The sequence below is a fragment of the Lasioglossum baleicum genome, chromosome 11 (genome assembly GCF_051020765.1).
Source record: "Lasioglossum baleicum chromosome 11, iyLasBale1, whole genome shotgun sequence".
In the NCBI taxonomy this organism is placed as follows: Eukaryota; Metazoa; Arthropoda; class Insecta; order Hymenoptera; family Halictidae; genus Lasioglossum; species Lasioglossum baleicum.
The window spans coordinates 9,138,522-9,160,978 of NC_134939.1; the positions used below are offsets into that span (position 1 = coordinate 9,138,522).

Consider the following 22,457-nt stretch of genomic DNA (forward strand, 5'->3'; position numbering starts at 1 on the left):
GAGTTGTAATAAAATGTCACCAAATTTCCTGATCCAGTCCACTGTATATCGCGGTGCAGCATTCATTTCAACTTGCATAAAAAGGCAACATGCCTAACGAATTCCCAACAAAATGCCAACCATAAATTCTACTAGGGTATGTAAAAAGGTTATTTTGGTTTTGTTTGTTGGTAAGATTTTTCAGAGCACTCTCTCTCTTATATTTGATGGTTTTGCTTTCAGTAGAAGTATTACCTATAAAAGTAGATTTTAAGTAAGCAATTATGCGTGCACATAAGCCGTCCAATCTCTCGACGTACTAGCTAATTCCGTAGTAATTACCAGTCTTTCTGAAGTTAGCGAAGTTACTGGGGTTTCAAGTCAAAGGCGTGCACGGTAGAAGATTGACGTGACCGGAAAGTGTTGAATTGGATTTTTCTGCTACTATTTCATATACCATTTTCAATGCCCTCTGATTGTTGGAGTATTTTCAACTAGGGTTGTCCAGGCTTCTACGATAACACGTTTGGATTGGTTTGGGTCAGAAAAGTTCTAGCTGGATCGTTTCTGGATAATGACACTATTATGCTACACGCGAGTGCGGAACTTCGAGGTTTCTAGTTCCATGAGCATTACAATGTGTAACTCAATTTTGTTGCTCGAAAGCATAGGCTGCTGTAGCAATTTATGATTGGACTAATCAAGTTCCATTCTGAAAATTAATTGTGCCTTTCCTTTCTTGATAAAAACACAATCATAATCTTCAGCATAAATTGCATAAAATCCGCAGTCTGTTATTAATCGAACTGAGTGGAATCATTCTGAATAATTAATGTGTTATGTGAATATCCATCATCATTAATATGTTACGACAATATATTCCTGAACGAATAATTAGTTTACTCTACGGCAACTGCTTAGTGGTTCGAGAAAATAAGAGGGCGCCATTGGAGCTAATTAAATCTTGGATTATATTGAATTTTAGATAGAATAGCACATTATAATTCGCACAAAATCTGCTATGTGATTATATCTAACATCGCTGCGAGCAACATGGAACACGTTTGATATTCTAATCCGTTTATCAAATTCAAGAGTGACCGAGGTGTACTCAACGCAAACTAATGCAATCCGATTGATGAGTTTCGAAATTTCCCCCCCTCTCTCATTAAACCGAACAGGATTTGCGCCTGCTTGGAAATCAATTATCCTCTTCCAGTAAACTCAGCCCCGCAAAATTCTCGATTGACGAGAACGCGTGTAGGCGCGCAGGCACGACTAAAATCTGATGTTTGATTTGGTTGAAGAACGATCGGAAATATACTGGGAATCTATGTATAAGCAGGGTTTGTTCATGGTTCGCCGATTCGAGCACAGGTGCAGAGCACGTAGCTTCGCAGAAACAGCAGCGTGCTGTTGCGGATCCGCGTACAATTTCATGCGATCCCTTGGGGTCGGTTGCCTATTAATTCGTGCCAGTCCGAGCCGTGGCAAGTTTCATTCAATAAAACAAATAATAATAAGCAATCGTGTTCACGGCTCTACGAGGAACGCTGTCGATAAATTTCCGCTTAATTGCGCGCCACCCGCATTAGTTCCTCCGTTTCAATCGGCCGCTAAATGATTTTAAGCGATAGCTTGTTCAACAGTCGCTGGAACTTCGCCTTCCACCGTTCTCCTCTTCATCTTCCTCTTCCACCTCGTCTTCTTGCGGCGTAGACAACCGATCGAACACTATTTTTTTGCACGGCCCTGAAGTTCCCTGATCGAATCCAATTAAATTTTCATTCGTCTTCCGGAGAACTGAAATTCTCGACCGGATTATCCAAGAACTCGTTACAGCGACGGACTTTTATGCACTGATTCTATCCTTTAGTTACTAAATGCACTTACCTGTCCGAATTTAAGGTTGCTCGTTTAATGTTGAAATTGCATTGAAATTCTCTGCGTTTTTCTTCAGATTTGTCATTGCTAGAAATTATATTCTTGAATTCTATAGTAAATACACCAACGATCTTCTATTATAGATACTAACATGTATAACTAAAATACTATGGTTTACATACAGAAATAACCGGACATGTAGATTCGTTGATAGATCATTTTACATTCTGCGATCCTCAGTCACGCACACACACTATCTCCTCTCGGTCATACCAGAGGTCGGTACACGCATTCCGCGGCACAACATGAGCGTACTTATTTCTCTCAACATGAGAGAAACATGAATGCCAAAGTAAGCCTACAAAATATACGTAAAAATTGTAACTGCATTTTCAACATTAGAAATCACCGTGTAACTATTACATTACAAAAGCACAGAATCGGAAGGATAATTATAACATCTACAAACGGCGAAGGTCGCGTGATTTATTACGAGATAATGTTGATGAACTTCGAAATTGTTGTTGCCGCTGTTTTGCAATTAAAAACCAGTCACCGAACTTCTATGGTGTAAGTTATTTGTGGGCGAACTCGATTTGTCTCTCGAAACACGTCATAAAGTCGCCTTCATGCAGCGCACGACTACCTGGGCGTTTTATTTTACGATGGTGACAAATTCGGTTCGGTGAACGGTAATATTTTCGACACACAGGTGAACGAAATTCCGACCGTAGATGTTACACGCAGATAAGACACTGTACTAACAATAGACTAGCCAATTAAAATAACTTGCTGTTTAGCAACGGGGAAATTGATTTTTGGCGGTTTCCTTCCCATCGAGTCGACGGCCATTACGCAAGCGATTAAAATGATTCCTAACAGATTTGGAGCGACGGCATTAAATTTCCTGCGGATCAATAGCACGCGATACGATCGCAAAAGTAAAACAGGTCACGTTATAGGCATCTCGAATATATTCCACGTATCGCGCTAACGGTATCAGCCTGATTCTCCGGCGAGAAAGTTTAACAAATAATTGCCCTTTTAATACCCGACCAATTTACGCAACACATTACCAATTAAGGTTTAAAGACTGGCCATAAACACCCGTCATATAATTAATAGGTGTCGCGAATCCGGCCGGGCTGCTAATTCGCGTCCGGTTTGATGTGCACATTGCACATTCGTGTACGAGTGACATACCTATCCGCGCGCGAACGCGAATGCAAGCAGTTATCCGTGACTGTGCAGACGCTCCGGCACATTCGCTCGCAATATTTACTCGTGCTCACTGATATGCGTCGAAACTGTTCACAGAATGATAAGTGATAACAGACTCGACCAACTTTTTATCGATGCACAAATTATTTCGGTTGTCGGCGACGGATCATTTCGACGCCACTGATCCACCGAAGCCGATATCTCGTACATAATAATGCTAATGATTGCACCCTTATTGCGCGCATTAACATATGCACTGCCGAATATCAACCTCTGAAATCTCATAACGTCAAAATAATTCAACCAATGTACATAGTAGACAGTTAAAATCGCGATCGATCCTTTAACGCTTTTGTGGGGTAAACGTTACTTTACCGGACTCAAAATTGGTACCTTTCTCCTACGAATTATGATGTATTTGGCATGTAATCCAGTAGATTTGTACCCGGCGCGGATGCAGATCGAAGTTTCGATCCTCTAGCATCAATAGTTGAGGAGTTATGGTCGCTTAAAGTTGAGCATTTTTGACAGCTAAGGGCGCCGTCATATTGGTTTGTAGTGACGACCGCGAGCCGCTAACCTTGCCTCCCCCCTCGACCTAATCCTAACAAACTCAGTAAGCGGCGTGCGACCGTCACTACGAACCAATATGGCGGCGCCCTTACCTGTCAAGAAACTGGAAATATGCTCAACTTTAAGCGACCATAACTCCTCAACTATTGATCCTAGAGGTTCGAAACTTCGATCTGCATCCGCGCCGGTTACAAATCTACTGGATTACATACCAAATATATCATAATTCGTAGGAGAAAGGCACAAATTTTGAGTCCGATAAAGTAAAGAGCAGCCCTTTTGTGTTCTGCAATGTCTAACCCTTAGCACTCGAGTGATGACTAGACTGCGGATCTTTATGCAAAATAAAAATATTGTGCATCGATTGTGGGAACCAGTAGTTAAATAACTGAAATTTACTTCTTAATAGTGTTCTTACGGTGAGAACAACGTAACAATATATTCTTGGATATTTCATATTCTTCACTGTTTTATATTACATCCAGTTAATTTCTTCATAAATGCATAAAGATCCGCAGTCTAGTGATGACTCAGAGAGAGAGAGAGAGAGAGAGAGAGAGAGAGAGAGAGAGAATCACCACTAAATATTGCTGAGCCATTATTCAAAATATTGTTTGTATTATTAAGTATGTTGGTATCTGATCAGTTACTGAACATTTCAGTATTGTATGAGGTATTATATCACAATTTAATAGGTCCGGATTAATAAAAAAATATTAAAATAAATGAATAAAATATTAAAAACAGTACAATAAAAATAGAAATAGTATAATACATTAAAATAATTACAAATGAGCTATTAATAAAGATTTAATTTGAATGGTTTAAAACTTTTAATCGTCGTGCCAGCACTTAAAAATTATGGTAGCACGTCCAAACCCGCCATGAATATTTACCTCAAGGTTTCACATAGTAGTCGATATTGGTCAAGCACTCAGGTTCCACCATGTCCATTCAGGTCAACGCAGCTCGTTTTTATCGGATTTATAATTCAGGTCAGCGTAAAGTCGGTTTTGAAGGGTGCACGCGGGGGTGGTTCAATGTTCTGAAAAGAAATGCGTGCGGTTCGAAGAAAAGCTTATAAAATGCGGGATGAGGTACGTACAACGTGCGTTAACTCGGTGAACATTATAGAAAACGACAGACACGCGTGGGAACGTTGCAGCAAATCTAAATGCGTTCGCTGTGCACGCGTGTTGATTCATTACCCCGATTGTTAAATCGCATTAATGCAAACTGCCCAACGTACCATTATGAGTTTACAATTTGTTCATCACGTACGATGTTTACCGACTCGAGTTAATATTAATCCCGGGCAAATTTTACTGTAGACTCGCCGGAAAAAAACCGCACATTGTCCATAATTGCGCACGTAACTGCGGTAGACTATGGTCTGCCGGGTGCTTGAATATTTGATAATGTAGTGGACAGTTGTCGCGAGAGATGGATCCATGGAAACTGCCATTTCGTTAATGCACACAATTCAATTCAATGAAAGAACATTCGCAACGTTTTGTCCTTTTTCATGTTGTTCTCGATCTCTTGAGAATGACAATATGGAAAAAGAGATTCAAAAATTGAGTTCACGAAATGAGAAATCAATGCTCCATTCAGCAATAGTCATTACTACACAGCGGACTTTATGCATTCGTGGAAAAATTGAGTAGACGGAATTTAAAATAGTGAAGAGATTACAAAAACTTAAGGATGTCAGTATATTATTCCCAACTCTAGAAAATGTTTAAAGGATGTAAGATATTTCCATTTAACTCCTGTCTCTAATAATCAAGGCAGACAATTTTTATTTTGCATAAAAATCCGCAGTCTAGTTATTACCATGTTGAAATGTTGCATTTTTGTAGAATGATATAGAAACTTGTAGCTGAATTCACTTCAATCATTCTGCAACCGTTTATATCAAATTCTCTAATAGTCTTCATCAAATGCAATGAGCAAGATTTAAATAAAAGTACGTTTCTTTTCTCAATAATTTTGAAAAGCAGGAAATAATGTAACAGTATTTTTAAATTTATCGTAGTAACAGTTATGATTTTATGGTTTCGTTCAAGTATGGAAAATTTATATCCTGGTACACGATAAGTGAACGAAACAGAGGCATTCAGCAAATACGAGATGAATTTTCGAGACCGTGATTCGACGGTCTCCTCCATCAGATTTCTCCCTTAATTGATCGCAGATAATCCAGTCAATTTTTTTTTTGTTTCTCGAAAGGCAGGAAGGCGTGATCACGTTTGTAGCGACACGCGATGCTTCGTGCGCCAAACGATACACTCTCTCGCTCCGACTCCAGTTTTGTCGTTCTTATCGAGGTTTGATACGTGTTTCTGACATGTTTCGCACGAAACGAACTTCTGCGATTTTTGCACATAATTCCCCTGACGTCCGAGTGTAATTGAAAGTTACAATCGGCGGTCTTCAATCTGCGTTTTCTGGCAGTCATTTTGATACTTTAACGTGTCATGCTCCATTTAAAGTTCGTCAAACGTTCCCGGCCGTGCTTTCAACTGTGCCTGCGTATCAAGTCGTACTATCTACCATTCGTTCTTCCCTTTCATCTGTAAATACAATACAAAATAGATATGGCTTATCATTAGAGAAATGGTTCGACGTAATTACAAACGGTGAAAAGATTTTAAAAATTTCAAGAGAGTATATACATATTTCTTACCATTCATTAGAATCTACTGTTTTCAATTACATTGATTATTTTGTTATAAATATATAAAATCGCAGTATAATTATAATATTGAATTCAAAAGATATCCATGAACATGGTAGCTGAACTAAATAGGGGGATTTGGTTTTAATGTATGGCGTTTATGGTAGTTGCGTGCGAGGAGCATCGACATGAGCTAGCAACACGCTAGTCTAGTCTTTTGTGCATGTTAATACGACCGTTATCTAAGTTACACATACGTGACGACCATGATGTCATATTTTGCGTAAAAAAGTGCAATCACTATCAAACACGTTATTGTTTCAAGTCATAATTCATAGCACAATAATGGACCACTTTGTAAAGTATTTTTCAAATTATATAAAGAAGATTGTGCTTTCACTATATATATATTAACAAACGCGATTGCGAAAAAATACAAAACTGATCAATTTACTGTCCGAATTAAATAACTAAACGTTTAAGTATTGCACGAGATGTTACAACAATTTTTTTTTTGTCATATCCATAAAATAAATAAAATGATATAGAATGGAATTATTCCAAGTTGAAAGAAATGTTTAATTGAATTAAATTATTTATTCGTTGATGCCATGAACCTAGTTTGGTTGATATAGCATAAATTACTATAACACTTTACAAAAAAATAGAGAAGTATATAACGTAACATGTATAAAGTGGAATTATGTTGTATAAACGGTAGGCGCTAAATCCTAATCTTACATTTGTTGAGAAATTTAAAAATAAACATTAGCGTTGTAATGTCTCGTACGCTTAGAAAAAAATTAATAGTGTAGGGAGGATAGTGTTTACGATTGAGGAGCAGTTCAAACAGGTGTTCTCGTTCTGAATCATATTCTGGACATTGCCAGATAGTATGATTGAGATCCTGAGCCTCCGCTCCGCATTCGTAGGAACCATCCGAAATGAAGCATACTCTCGCCAGGGAGACATTTAAATTATAATGATTCGAACGGCTTCTGTTGACAAATGTAACAAAATCTCTCGGTAATTTCAGACCCGAAAACCAAGGTATTCTTGAATCACTAAATAAATAAATGTTTAATCGTCGTGTTAAAATTGATCCGAGTGCGAAGGGTTAAATTACTCTATTCCATGAGGCAGCTATTACTATTTCCATTTAGAAATTTACTGTGGGTCGGTAACTGTTAATGGTCGATTTTTGGAGGGCCATTGAGCAAAATCCAGCAACCCTGGTGTTAAGGTGGCATCCAGCAGTTGTTGGGAACAACCAAGATATACACAATCGCGGTAAACCCGTTTCCGTCCAATTTTAAGCTATTAGCTGGACCGCGCCGTTTGAAATCGGTCTTCTAATCGCGGCCGCTCTTTCCCGGCTGCCAGAGAATTCCGTTTAGTGTGCGAGGGATCGTCCATTTCCGGGAATGAAGATCTTTAGAAACGCGAATGCACGAGCATGTATCGCCTATGTATGTATGTATGTATGTACGTATCCGACTAGCATAAGATGAAAGGGATTGCGGAGGGGGTTAGAGCGGGTAGGGAGGGGTTGAAGGGAGGTCAAGAAGGATCAGTATATTGGTGCACAGTGTAGCGGATAGGCCACGAAACGGAACGGAGGAACCAATTTCAGAGAAGTGGCTACTGGCTAATGGCAATTAGGGGTTGTACAAGTGGCTGGTTGCGGCGGCGCATAAGCGTGCGCTGGAATTTACGAGGTAGCTTGTACGATGGGCAACGTGGTATTACAGATCGTACCAGATACTACTAGGCTTTTGTTTTCGGGCTCGATCGTTATTAAATTTTCATCGAAGGAACGACAAATGACGGCATTGGTCGCCGCGTGAAACGTCTCAAGGGAGTCTAGAATGCATTCGGAAACATCGTTCTGATGGAAATGACTCTGCTCACGTGGGAGGAACGGGTTCTACGAATATGCTAAAAAATGTAGCTGGTTTCCCGAGGAAACCGCTGTAGGAAATTCATCCTGCACCAGCGATGTAATAATTAAAAAATAACGGAGATCCTATCGGACGATAACGTATTAAGTTGTAACGTACAGTGACTCTAAAAAAGACGATAATTTTTTAATGTTGTACTATACGATTTGAACTTTTCTGAGAAGCTAGAGCAATTAGGTTTTGCAGGATGTGAACAGAAATTTTTTCAAAAAATGCAATTGTTCGGATTTGTAGAAAAAAATACCAAAAGTTGTATTTTACAACTTTTACAAAAAATGCGTTTTGTAGATCTGTGTCAATTATATGCACTGTGAAAAATCGATCGATGCGGAAGAAAATGATAGGTATTGGAAAAGATGTAAGAATCCTTACATTTATTGCAGTTAGAGGCCGAAATTTGTGAAAATCTGCAATTTTTACCATCTTTAAACGGTTGTAGCCCATTGCAACGTCGACCAATCTTGATGAAATTTTTAGAATATGTTTAATTCTCGCAGATCTATAAAACGTATTTTTTAAATTTTCAATGTATCCCCACATTAAAAAGTTGTAAAATGCAACTTTCAGTATTTTTTCTACATTTCCGATCTATTGCAATTTTTGAGAAAATTTCTTTCCACATCCTGTAGTAAACTAATTGCTCCAGCTTCCCAATAATGTTCAAAAATCCCATAATACAATATTTAAAAAGTTATCGTATTTTTACGAGCGTCCGAATATTAATTCGGGTCACTGTAAATATATTCGTTTAATACCGAGTGTAAATATGTGATCTAGTTGTATGAATTTAGTTGCGAGTCGCTGGCAAATACAATGAACACATTGAAAAATTGTCACGAATAGTCAGGTGAAACATATTGTTGGAACATTGGTAAATCCTTTCAGTGCGCTTACAATTTTAAAAAAGGAAGACAAAATCGCTGGAAGATAAAATTTGGAAGATGTGCATGCTTCTTTTCTTAAGAACGCATCGATTTAACGTCAGCGCTTATTATGTCGAGCTAACAACGTATTTTGTCCATAACAAAGTGTAATAACATACAGAAAACAATTTAGAGCAAAGTGCCGAGCATCTGTTCACGTGTATACTCGAAGCGCATGAACAATCAATCACACATTGTCGAGAATGATTGATAAATACGTGTGATCGCTCATGGGTCACATTAAACGTTCTCACGTCGTGTATAACTTGCAGCGCCTTAACCATTCCGAAATCCAACGAGTATTTTTCTCTCACACCTGTCCCGATTAATTGACTTCTAAACGGTTTATATTCTCGTGATTTCTCTGTGAACAGTCGGAATTGTTTGCATCGAGCGAAACGTAATATCCGAATTTCAGCCGTTTGTTTTTTCTTGTTTTGATTTCTATTCATTCTATTCGCCGATTGTGACTATTTCCAGTGCTATTTTTTTATTCATGAAATAACTTATCGTGCTCGTTATTTTTCCGGTTTCGGTTCGGAGGCGCGGATTTCGAGGCTTTCATGCGAAAAAATATCGGAAAACATGAGCGGTCGCGCGCACGTGGCCTACATCGGATGAAACATGAATTCTCTTGGCCCTCCGCGGGCCACGGCGAACGCAATTTTTCAAGAAATGCGATACCAAACAGACGCCGAGAATTTATAGTTCGCCGCTCGAGGATTTCTGCCGTTGCATGGAGTTTAACTTCGAACACGTAGGATCACGAGCACGGGGAAATTACCTGGATTAGCAACCATAAGGCCGCGAGATCGTGGCAGGGGTGTCGCGAATGAAAGCGAAGGTGAAATTGGCTTAAAGCGTTTTACTGCAGCTTTCAGGCATGCTTGGACTTCAAAAGCTTTATGAAGTTTTCGTTGAAAATCCAGAACCTGCTAAACTTCACTCGAATGTGTGTTTAATCTTCTCTCTGTGTATAAAATATAAATATTAAATTTTTAATTTTCATTCAGATATAGTAATATGAATAAAATTGCATTTCTCCTTGTGCATCGTAAATGGTTTCATTAATTCATTGAAATTTGAAGAATTTGGCTTGTGTTTGTTTATTAAAAAAATGGAAGAGGTTGCACTACAACATTTTTATGAAGATTGTGACATTATAATTGAAACTTTAATTGAGATTGGAATTTCGTATTCGTAAAGAAATATCGTCATCATCTTGCACATCATTGATAAATAATAAATGTCTAAACTTATTTGTGTCGATGTATTAAATCTTTTCAGAGGTGTTTAATTGCGTGATGGGTGCCAGACGTGTGAAAACGATACTTTCTTTATCGAAAATTGCTTGTAATGATGTCTTAAAAGGTTGAAGCTACAGTGACTTGCAGAAATGAATAATTAATAGCTTGTAACACTCTGTTGATCTTAGATTACGATAACATACCTTATTCTGCGTGATTAAGGCAGTCCAATATTGCACGCAATAATTGCAATCAATAGACGTTCCAAGATTTATAGCCGATGGATATGGACAGGTACCAGATATATGTATTGACCATGACAGATGTATACGTTCCAACCTATGAATTTCCGTAGGTAACGTGCAAGCGATGACATTAATAGGAAATTCAATATTCTCCATCGTTCGCCACGCAAAATTGTGTTAGAAGTAGTTAAAGTGATTGCACTTTACCAAGTCATGTTCGATAAGAAAGAACATGCATTTACTCTCTCAGCAAATCGAAAATTTGATCGAACACATTGGGTGAACAATTTAAATAATAATATTACCCCTTCCGTGCAGAAATCACTCAAACACCTCACGGTGTTTCTGTTTTATTATTTTTAGAAATAACTGCGGCAATTTATTACAGAAAATTGAAAAGTAAATTTATTATCTTTAACCTTAGCCATGGAAAAATTGAAATGTCCTGCATATTTTTACTGAAAGTACAATTTCAATAACAATTCGATAGATATAAGCGACAGTAAATAATAATTTTGTTATTCCAGTCAAGAAAATTGTTCTTAATATTTTGTGACTTGAAAATATTTAATTAATTCAATACTCACATTTTAGAAGAGAAAATAAAAAGCACTATATGTTGATGTAATCCACATTAAGTTTTCGACACGACGCGACTCCTCGTTGTTCCGTTGATCGGCGCTTGCCGCAAGCCTTCACTATACTCGTCGAGTCGTATCGAATCTCGCACGCGATTGTAGTATAAACATTGAGGAACTACCTGACAGAAATCAAGTTCAGAAAAGTCTGTAGATTTGTTAATCTCGTAGTTGGTAGGTTCTTCACATTAACACAAACGACAAATCAGTTCGACCCTGTTGCAATGGAATATAGTATTTCCTCGACGCGGGCGGGATATAACTAGGTATACATTGTAAAGAGACTTATGCAATTCAGTAAACGCTTTCTCCGAATGTTCGTTCTTCGCAAAATTAGACATTCCCGTCTCATAGACAGCCGGGAGTCCAGCCGTTTTATCCAGACGACGAAAATGGGGCGAAGCTCCAGCGGAATAATTTGCAGTTTTCACGAACTGCAGAGTAAAGAGGATAAGTTCGGAAGTGGCGGTGCTCACATAAGTTAGTTAAAGTTAAGTTGTTCAGAGGGAAAATTTGTTTTTGCAAGTGGGTGAAAGTTGGGCATATAATGCGCTCTATAACGATCTACGACAAGTTAGGAATTCTTACGAGATTTTAATACACACGCCGCTCGCCTACTCTTCGCGCCTTTATTCTTCCTCACGCGCGCCAAATTATTTTACTGCCTGTGACCCCGACGAATGGCTACGCCGCGCCGTTGCACGATACTTCTCTCACTTTGTCATTTCTACACATTCCTCGTCGTGCCGTGAGGAATCTCTGTATTCGAGCTCCCTTGAACGAGAGAACGTAGGAAACTTGGAAAATTAAATGTCTTACAAATTCTCATATCAAGACTACTCTTAATTATTATGTCGCTGCAATTGTTTACACGACTTGAATACCTTGCATTCTGAACCATACAAACTTTGCGAAGTAATTTTTTTTAGCACAATCTATATATATATATATATATATATATATATATATATATATATATATATATATATATATATATATATATAAAAAATTACTTAGTAATAAACAAACACACTATTGTAATCTTATTAAAATTTATCTACAAGAGTGATACTTTATTCATAGTTTTTGTTTGGCCCGAAAAAGTACGAAATAAATACTGTTTTTAAATTAATTTTTCCTAATCTATCTTTATTTTCTACTCGGAGGGACTATATAATAATTTACTTTATTTCCTACGTGTGTAATTTGGCACCGTGTAAAAATCGCGTTTAACCTTCGCTATGAACCGAGCATTGATTATGAAGAAAAAGAAGCGGGAGGAAGAGAGAGAAAAGTTCGGGGAACAGTTGTGTTGTTACACAAGAACAGATAATTGAGGAAGTTGCAGCTGTTGGCGGGAAGACCGTTGCCTTTCTCGCTGTTGTTTCTTATCAAACTTATACGGAACACGATCCGTTTCTTTTTCCAGTGAAGCCACTGGTCGTACATATTTTGACGAAGGAGCCTCGAGTTTCTGCTGACAAGAACTACGACGTGGAGTGCAGGACAAATGGTTCCAGGCCAGAAGCGGTAATTACATGGTGGAAGGCGAACAAACAGATTAAGAGAATGGTGCAGAACGTAAGTCCCGTCAATATGGCTAAAAGTCACTTCATTTTGTAAACGTTGTTATGACGCGATCGAAACGGGATTGCCTCGACGTTTTATTTTGCTTACACAACAAGTAGATTGCCCCTTCCAAGCTATTACAAGTTGAAACAAAATTAAATTTACGTTACCAGAGATTGAGTGTATCGGTGTGAATCATTACTAATCCAATTACAAAACTTCCTTATTTTTCATTATGTTTTTATGGGACTTTCACCAACTTATTTGTGGCATTTTTCTTATTAAAATGATCCAACTGCATCGCACTTTGAAAAAACTATCTTTCATTCAGGTATAATAAAATTTAGTAGAAAATATTGTCAGTTGTCTCGCGGACGTTCAAGCAGGGATTCTTGTTTTTAAGTGAGTCGTTTGCTAAATGATAGCGGTATTTAAAGAGTTGCCTTAAGTGGCATAACTGGACTGCAGATCTTTATGCACAGCTATCAGAAGATTTTAAAAAGCAATAAAAGCGTACGGTTCCGATCTAGTAAATGTAAAATTCTACTTCACCACACGTCTGCGCCTGTATGAGCCTATAAAAATGGGGATTTGCATGAGCATCAGCAGTCTGATCATTACAATAAGACGTCGTTCGAACGAATTTACCGTGCCGCAGCGTAATATAACGGCCGAACGCTTTTAACAAAGCGTGTCACAATTCTGTGGGCACGGGCTCGCTAAATATTGACCAAGGCTAAAAGAATATACAGGGTGTACCGTTAATGACGGTACACACGGGCATCGATTCCTCGTAAAAAAATAAATTCGAAAAATATATACCCAGCGAGAGTCACGAGGCGAACGTTGAAGCACGTTTTGTTTTGCGCAGTCGGTGATAATGCGTTGTTTAATAATTAATTAGCGCATTAACGACTGCGTGCTCGCTCTTTTATGTTCCGCTGTCATTCCTATCACACGTAACAATTAATAAATCATTTCTTTCAGTCCTGCTCGCTCGTGATCTTTTTATCGAGGTTCCGATACAATGGACTGTGCATTTTTCACTGTTTTTGTTCATTTAATGGCGCCTATTGTATACTCGGAGCTTTGTTATTTTTTTAACAGAACATTGCTTGTTTATCGGTCGAGCATATGCCTTGTTCGTTGTTAAACACAATGAACAATGTAACGAATAGACGTGTCACGTCGAGTGTATATTCACACGAAAGAACATTTCATTTTGGCTTTACAATTTATTTTTCATGGAAAAACCGTATTACTGTCTGTTTTAGCGTTGTCGTTGTTATGGTAGTTTGTATCAATTTTCTCTTCGTGGTGGTCAAACCTTGAGTGACATTTATGTTAGCTAGATAAAATTCAATGTAACCAAAGGTATTATTTATTGTCGAATTTATCGTTTCTTGAAATTCTTCTTTTCAAAAATTGTTTAATTATTATCGGTGCCGTTGAATAATGTAAATCACAGAATGTAAATCACAAAATTGAAAACCTATGAAATAGTCACAATACGTGGAGGAAATTCAAGGAAAATTCTTGAGATGGTCGGTGTACAAACTTTCCTGCGATGACGACTAGATAGTTAATTACAGCGAGCGATGCAGCGAGTTAATTGTTCCCGAGCCCAGGGCTGATTTCACGCTTTCCTCGACCCCGTTCCCATCGACCTGACACTTTCTTTTCAGCTGACGGAGGGAGCGTTCCTTGACGAATCCACAGAACAGTCCCCTCGTCCACCTCTTACACGGCGCCCGATAAATTGTGGAAGACCTAACTTTCCTTTCTGGCGATCGGGGCTTTTTCTGCTGTTATATCGGGGCGAACGGGTTTCTCCCGAGCGTGTTCAGTCGCCGGTTTACTTTGTCTTCGTAATCGCTGCGCAGCCTGAAAAACAAATCCTCCTCCTATATCTCTCCCGTAGCTCTCCTTATCTATATGCTTTTGAATCGCCTGCTGGCAAGGAAAATCCGAAAACAATGAAACTCGATTATCGGGTATCCATTAATTTTCGGGTAAAAGGAAATTTACTTGTTCGAGTCCCAGAAAATTTAGAATGTGCGGGTAATAGTTTCGTATCGTTTATTTCGGACCATTAGGACCTTTTCCGTGGCGGAAATACTGAAATCAGCCATTTCGCTGAATTTAATCTTTAGCAGTTGAGGGATCACCCAGTCACCGTATTGTTTACATTATTGAATATGTTGGTATCTAATCAATTACTCCACATTTAAGTATTGCATGAGGTATTATATCAATGTCATATCCATAACAAATTATACACTGAGAAAAAAATCCTGTCGAAACAAAAAAAATATATGTTGATTCAATAAGATGTACTATTGAATAGTGCCAATATCATATGAACTTATTTTAATATTTAATACTATTGAATTTCAATAGCAAAACTCATTTCCGCCAATCATATAAGCTTAGGATAGCTTGACATCAATGTTTTCAAAAAAATAAGATATGGCCTCAAACCAATTCCAGTATAAATCAATACATTTCTCAAATTTTTTTAACAACATATCTGATTGAAGGAAAAAGAGAAATATTACAAATAATAATGTACGGTATTGAATCGAATAATATTCTCAATCATTTCATGATAGACAATTCAAATACATCACGATTTGCTTCTAAATTTCATACTATTGAAAAGAATACATTGATATTCATCGAAGTAAAAAAAATTACAATAACACGCGTGTTATTGAAGTAACTACTTTTTTTTCTCAGTGTACATATAGAATGGAATTCTCATGTCGATGTGATATCGAAGGGAAAATTCTACGGCGCATTCCATGCAATTCGAATTCGTACATGTGTAGTTATTATCGGAACATCATTGCAATAATTTTTGCTGCAATCTAACGATGTCGAGCATCCTGAAATCTCGTGTAATCGTTCGACTCGCACAGCCGAAGGATCGTGAATTCCGTCCTCGATGAAAAGGAGGAATGATAAACAGGAAGCACCGGGAAGGTGTTATAAATAGTGAAGGCGTTGCGAAGAGAGTCGGCACCGATTTGATTTATTTTGCATTCCTCTCGGAAGGGAGGCCTGCAATTTCTGCGTGGATAACTTTCGGCCTGTGCACACATCCACCGGCGTAATCGTGACGGTAGTCCGTATACAATCTCCCGGCAGGATATATTGACGGTACTGTTGGACTGTCCGAAGAGCTTTATCGGGAAATTCGATCGCGTCCCAACGAAGCGAACCGAAAGCGGTATGCAGTGAAGCTTGGCCGATGGGGATGGTGGGACGACGCGAGGTTGTGCGGGGAGGGTTCGGTTTGAAATGAGGGAGAAAGAGGCGGGCTCAGGAAAGAGAGGCGAAAAGTGAACGACAGAGGAAGAACATCGAAAATCAAAGAGCCGCGGGACGAAGAGGGAAAAAGACGGCGGCGGCGTGGCGCGGAGGTGGGAAAGTCGAGGAGGGATTCATGATGCGACATTCATCCTGACGAACCGTTAGTTCCATTCATCGTATTCGCGATACTGATGTGGATGCGTGGTTTTTTTCTCTCTTACTCTCACCCTCTCTCCCTTGCACCCCTCCCTCGATATGTATGCCTGGTGGCGCTATCATTAAAATGACATCGCGGAAACGGAAGGTTAGAGATCGAGATAAAGAGAAACAGAAAGCCCGCGAGAGGGTGGCCAAGGGGGGGAGATATAGTCACCGAGCGAGCTCGACGCTCTACCTGGCACACCCCCTTTCTCCCCCGTCACCCTCCATTTTCCTCAATTCCGCGCCACTGCATCATAAATCTCGAAAAATCGTTAATCTCGTTCGGTCCCTTTATTTTCTCATCTCTCTTCTGTAGCAATGCGTACGACCGCCGAATTGATTTTCATATTAAACGCATGACAAATTGTTGAGGTAGTTTCGTTCGTAACTGGGAGGTAAAATCAATTCGCCCTTCTCTTTCGCTTCTCCACCTCCGCCTCTGTCGCCGCTCTTTCTCACACCAAACACGTTTGATTGAATTTTCGAGACGGTAATCTCGAAACAATTCGAATTTCGATTATTGAAATTGTAAGAGACCAACCGCTTGATAAATGCGCCATGCGCGCGGCGAGCTCGATGTCTCGCCATCGAACCTCCATTTTTCTGCGTTCTTCCAGGGAGGGGATGTTTCGCAACTTTGTGCCTGCAGCTTGTTTACGTTCAGTTGCGTCGAGTGAAGGGCACATATTCGGATTTTAACGAAAATTTGCTGAATTGTGTAGCGTTATGTTCATATTATCGTGGAAGCACGTTCTTTAATACGTTGGGTAAATTGTTCGTCTGTCAATACATCGTTAAAATTATACACATCTGTTTTAAATATCAACCTGTTTACAAAAATAGAAAAATTTGAAACCAGTGGAAATAAAACGAATTTCTTCTCTTTTTAAATCCTGTTGTATGCACTTTGCGTATTAAGATCTTCAAAATACTTTGACGTTAGTAGTGTATAAATATTTACAGTTTAGTAACATATAACGAAAAATGTCTCTAGAAAGTATATTTAATATTAGCACTTTCAGATTAGAAACTATGATTGATACTCACATTTTTCAATGCGTCCTTATTTACACATTTATTTAACTAACAATCTCCAATCACTTTATTACTGATTACTTGTCGTTAGCGGTGAAAAAATCATGAAATTGATCTTATTATCAAACGGTGAATAGATTTATGAATATTCTACCTGTTTAGCGAAGCTTAAACAATTTAGTTAATTACAGAGAGTTCAGCAAAAATTCAGTGAGTGTACTCAGCGTTTTGTTTCACGTTACTGCGACCTCTATCTGGATCTTGGAACACGTGCGTGCGTGTCGCACCCCTCGTAGTCCTCCTACGACAGTCTCATTATAGATCGTTCACCCCGTTTGTATTGTGCGCCTAATTTGTCGACGCATGCCACCCGCGTCTCCGCTGTCGAGTCATCCTATCCGGCGTTGTATACGAGAGAGAGTCGTTGACTTTCTCACTTATTTAAACAACAGCGTTCGTAATACAGATATTCAAAATTGTAATAATTATTGAAATTTATTAACAGTTCTAAAAACATGTTTTTACTAATTTCGTGGTCACATTACGACTCGAGCTGGCACACAGAAGTTCTAGACTTTACGTGTTTATAATTGTAATCTATTATCTTGCGGGTTGCGTGACAGTAAATATGTTTCGTGGTTAAATTCAACAGCGAACGGTGGTATTTGTTCTTGCACTTCGAAGAACTACAATCTTATGTATCTCGCTTGTAATTGAATTTTTCGCACAATTGAATTAAAAGTTTGTTACTGCTATTTCTTTTCTATTTATTTGAATTATTTTTCCTAAGTATACATGAAAAGTAACTATACGTTAATACTTCTAGTCGGAGTCGAATCTCTAGTAGAATCTCGACATGATTTCATGCATTTATCGCGATAAGAATTTAGTTTTATTTGACGCGTAATAAAATTCAGAATTATTATTCTTACCTTGTAATACTGTCATTATCGAAAATATGTCAAGACTGGTTTAAAAGGTACGCTCTTAATCAGTGTTATAATTTCATGGTGCTTTGAATCAAATTAAATGTGAAAGTCTGTGCATGCAGTTGGCTGTACTTTAATGAAAGTGGTATTTTAATCTACTTATATACATCGCAGAGAAAGGATTAACTGCATTTTACACATCAGCGTAGGAAATGGCATACTGCTGTGAATTACAAAAATTTAATCATCACTGAATAATCATACAGAGCTTTCCCGTAGAAAGGCATTTCAATTCAATCTGGGATAATTTGAATTCTCCGGCTGTAAACTCCATTTAGGACGTAACTAGTCATTAAACCTTTCGCTACGGTTGGTCACCGTAGTGTATATTCGCGGATGCTAGCGCCCATACGAATTCCCACTATATTGCACAACTGATGCGGTTCGGTATGCGTTACGTACTTGTTTGTCCGATACATATAAGTTGCATGTATACATTTATCCGTTGACGAAGTGTACGTAGTAACGCCGACTTGCAGATATTAACTCCTCAATATGTATAGTGAAAGTTCTTTAGTCTTCCAAACATTTTTTGAAATTGTTGGAGAGTAATTAGGAGCAACTCTTATTTACCTTTTTACATACTTATTTATTTATATATAGATAATAAACACTTACAAAATAAGAAAGAAAAATTACATGTTCGTTCTATATATCGATACATTCTATGTTCAATATTATACCGCATATAAACAAAATCTCCCAATAACGTGTGCGATCAGGAATACCAACAGAAATAAATCAGAGATAATAATTAGCATCAAGCGGTTCAAACTATTTCTTTTGAAAAAATAAGAAACTAATACCGAAGTAATAACGTCGATAAATATCATAATTTCTTTTGAATAGTTCATATGATGTATTTGTTTCTGTGGTCGATCTATTAGTCGAGGTAGTTTTCATTAGGCATTGCTGTAAGCTCTAAATGATTCTTGCGAAATATTTATTGAATAATAATTAATGTCGAGACCATATGTTATTGGCAGTACGTGTTGGAGAACAATCAGACTTTGAGCATCCTGAGCTTCGTGCCAAGTATTGTCGACGATGGCAAGTATCTAACGTGTCGAGCCGAGAACCCTGTCATTGCGAATAGTGCTTTGGAGGACAAGTGGAGACTGGACGTGCAGTATCAGCCAGTGGTGACTCTCAAGATGGGTCAGACCTTGAATCCAGATGATATCAAAGAGGGCGACGACGTATACTTTGATTGTTCGGTCAGAGCCAATCCGAAAGCGTACAAGCTCGCCTGGTTCAAGGATGTGAGTTTTCTACAGAATTTTCCTTACATAAAATGCTTGTTGAAAATACTTTTACAAGTTTGCAGATGTAGCTGTAAATGTATTTCTATCGCTGTCTTCGTTAACTTTCTACAGATTCCACTAACATCCTGTAGCTATAGACTTCTTTAACTTTCTATACATAAACAGTGTTCGTAAACATTTTCAAACAAAAGCTAGACTTTACATTAAATCTCGAAGAAACCAGTTTGTATAAAATTGACTCGAAGTGATTTGAAAGGACACTTAGGCTGATTTCCTTGTTCGAGGTCAAGCACCTGCTACCACCTGTAGATGAAAAACCTGACTCGCATTGTAAAATGGCACTGTTTGTTTCAGGGGAAAGAGTTGAAGAATAATGCGACCGCAGGCATAGTGCTAAGCGATTACTCTTTGGTTCTCCAGGGCATAACCCGGTACTCCGCTGGTGATTACACTTGTCTTGCTGCGAACAGTGAGGGGAAGACGGACAGTAATCCTGTGGCTCTTCGGATAATGTGTGAGTATGCGTACTGCATGACGCATTTATCAATTCAGTGGATTTGCGTGGCGTTACTTCTGAATATAACTGTTGCTTGTTGTACCAGTTATGTATTAGTCTTCTGTCATTTCTTTTTTAACGAAACTTATATATTATTATCACTAAACAGCGGATTTTATGCATTTACGGGAAAAATTAGTAGGTGTAATTTAAAACGGTAAAAATATTATAAAATTTAAAGATACTGTTTTATGTTATTTTCAACCTATTAAACATATTAAGACAGGAAATACATTTCTATATCATTCGAATTTGTTGTAATTCACATAAAAAAAATTTTATTTTGCACAAAGATCCGCTGTCTAATTATTTCTGTACATAGATTGTTCGTATTTAAAAACATTTTTCTCAAAAAACTAAAAAATTTAAAGTGCAATCATTCAATTGAAAGTAGAGCCGATGCTCTTTCCAACGCACTTTGTTCCGTGTCGATAGCGCAACCCGTTCCCGAGATATACGCGTTTAAAGTTTTCGCGTAAGATGAATGGGATGAGGAGCCATTCATAAATAATTTCCTGGAAATGCGTACGCACTAATAGTAGTAGTAAAAACTGACCTGCCTCAACTGATGACGCGTATGGGTAGGTCAGTAACGTCTGGCGAGAGCGAGAGCTACATACTTTGCGAATGAGACGGAGATAGTCAAATGTCAAAAAATAGCTTCGTCTTTACACGACGATATCTCGAGAACCAATTATCGTATCACGATGCAACAAACGGCATTTTAAAGCACAGGCTTCAAGCTCTCCAACAATCCAAGTTCCATTAGCATAACGTTAGCAGTCTCAAAATTACAACAATTTGAAAATTAACTAATTTCAATACGATTTCTCCGTGTGTTTTACGAATGTAAACGACTTGAGCTCAGCAAATATTCTTCATTTAAGACTAATTATCATATTTATAATTACTGGTTAAATATTTATAATAAATCTGACTATAAAATCGTCAATAAACAATTTCGTTCAAAATCTATTGTAATTACAATATTTAATTCTACATTTATGAAGTACTTATATGTAGAAAAAACTAAAATTAATATTTATAAATGTAGATTCATCTAGATAGAGTTTCTTTAAATTTTCTAAATATAAACAAGCTTCTAAAAAATGCAGTTTCTTCTTTTCTTTCGTAAATCGACCGGAATAACCAGCGAAGACCGTTTTCTTGGGACATCGGAGAGGTTAAAGTTTGGTCGCATTGATTGGTTATTCCCTCATTCGTTAATCACAAGAACAACGGAAGAGCCACGAATAGAATTGCAGTCCGGGGTTGATATTCCCGGGCCAATTCTCTAATTTGCCAGCTCTCACCTCGAGACCTCGATAATTACTTAATCGATGGCAAGTAGCAGCCGAGTGCGCGTACCGGGAATTGGGCATGAAGGGTGCTTCGCTGCTTTGCCCATGGAATCAGCAGGAATGGGCTGGAAGGGGCAGCTCCGAGGACGAGGATAGGATGGATAGTTTTCTGTAAAACATACAGCACGAGTTATTCTATTAGAATGGTTGGTACTCCTGGTGGTAGCCCGGCGTATCTGCATCTTGTAAATGACCTAAGAGGGAAGGAAGGACTCCGATGCATATTCAATGTATGTAAAGCGTAGCTGAATATTCATGTGTAGGTGAACGCAGCCTGGCAATGTGCTAAGCTGGGAGAGGGGATGTCGGAGATGCGCTAAACTAAAGGGAACCGCGAAACCATCGTAATGTTTTAACCTCCGCATTCTTCGCGCTATACTGACACTGATCCTCGCCGAGGCGCGTTCAAGAACTCCAAAGATTCCGTTCGCCTTATCCGCCAGCTGACAATGGTTTCTGATCTGAGACGAGGGAAGATGTTCGCAAAAGTAACACTTTTTTCGATCAGAATTATTCGACTGCTAAATTTTAATAACATCAATCGATTTCATTAAAACATCAAAAGAAAGAAATCTCAAATTTATTACGATTTTTATCTTCTGTGACATGTAATGGATCTCCCACTAGAAAAAAACAAGTTCAAAGTTGTAACTGCTTAAATATTCGCAGTCTATTTATTACAACTTAAATTGTAATGTAACGTGCATATCGAATCATTTTAATAGCTAATTTAGCTTGATTGCTTGAGACCCAGAAAAACTTTGTTTTATTAATTTATGGCAAGTTATTTCAGTGGTTTATGTTACAACAGCTGT

The 22,457-nt window shown here is 38.2% G+C and overlaps 1 protein-coding gene across 1 annotated transcript in view; it reads left to right on the forward strand.

The window, feature by feature from the left end:
• Window positions 1-22,457, forward strand: part of LOC143213748 (neural cell adhesion molecule 2) — a 187,521-nt gene that overhangs the window by 128,119 nt on the left and 36,945 nt on the right. Inside the window, exons 5-7 of the mRNA XM_076433882.1 lie at window positions 12,781-12,932; window positions 19,447-19,722; window positions 20,080-20,239. Of these exons, the coding sequence (XP_076289997.1) occupies window positions 12,781-12,932; window positions 19,447-19,722; window positions 20,080-20,239 (588 nt within the window). The remainder of the gene's footprint in view (window positions 1-12,780; window positions 12,933-19,446; window positions 19,723-20,079; window positions 20,240-22,457) is intronic.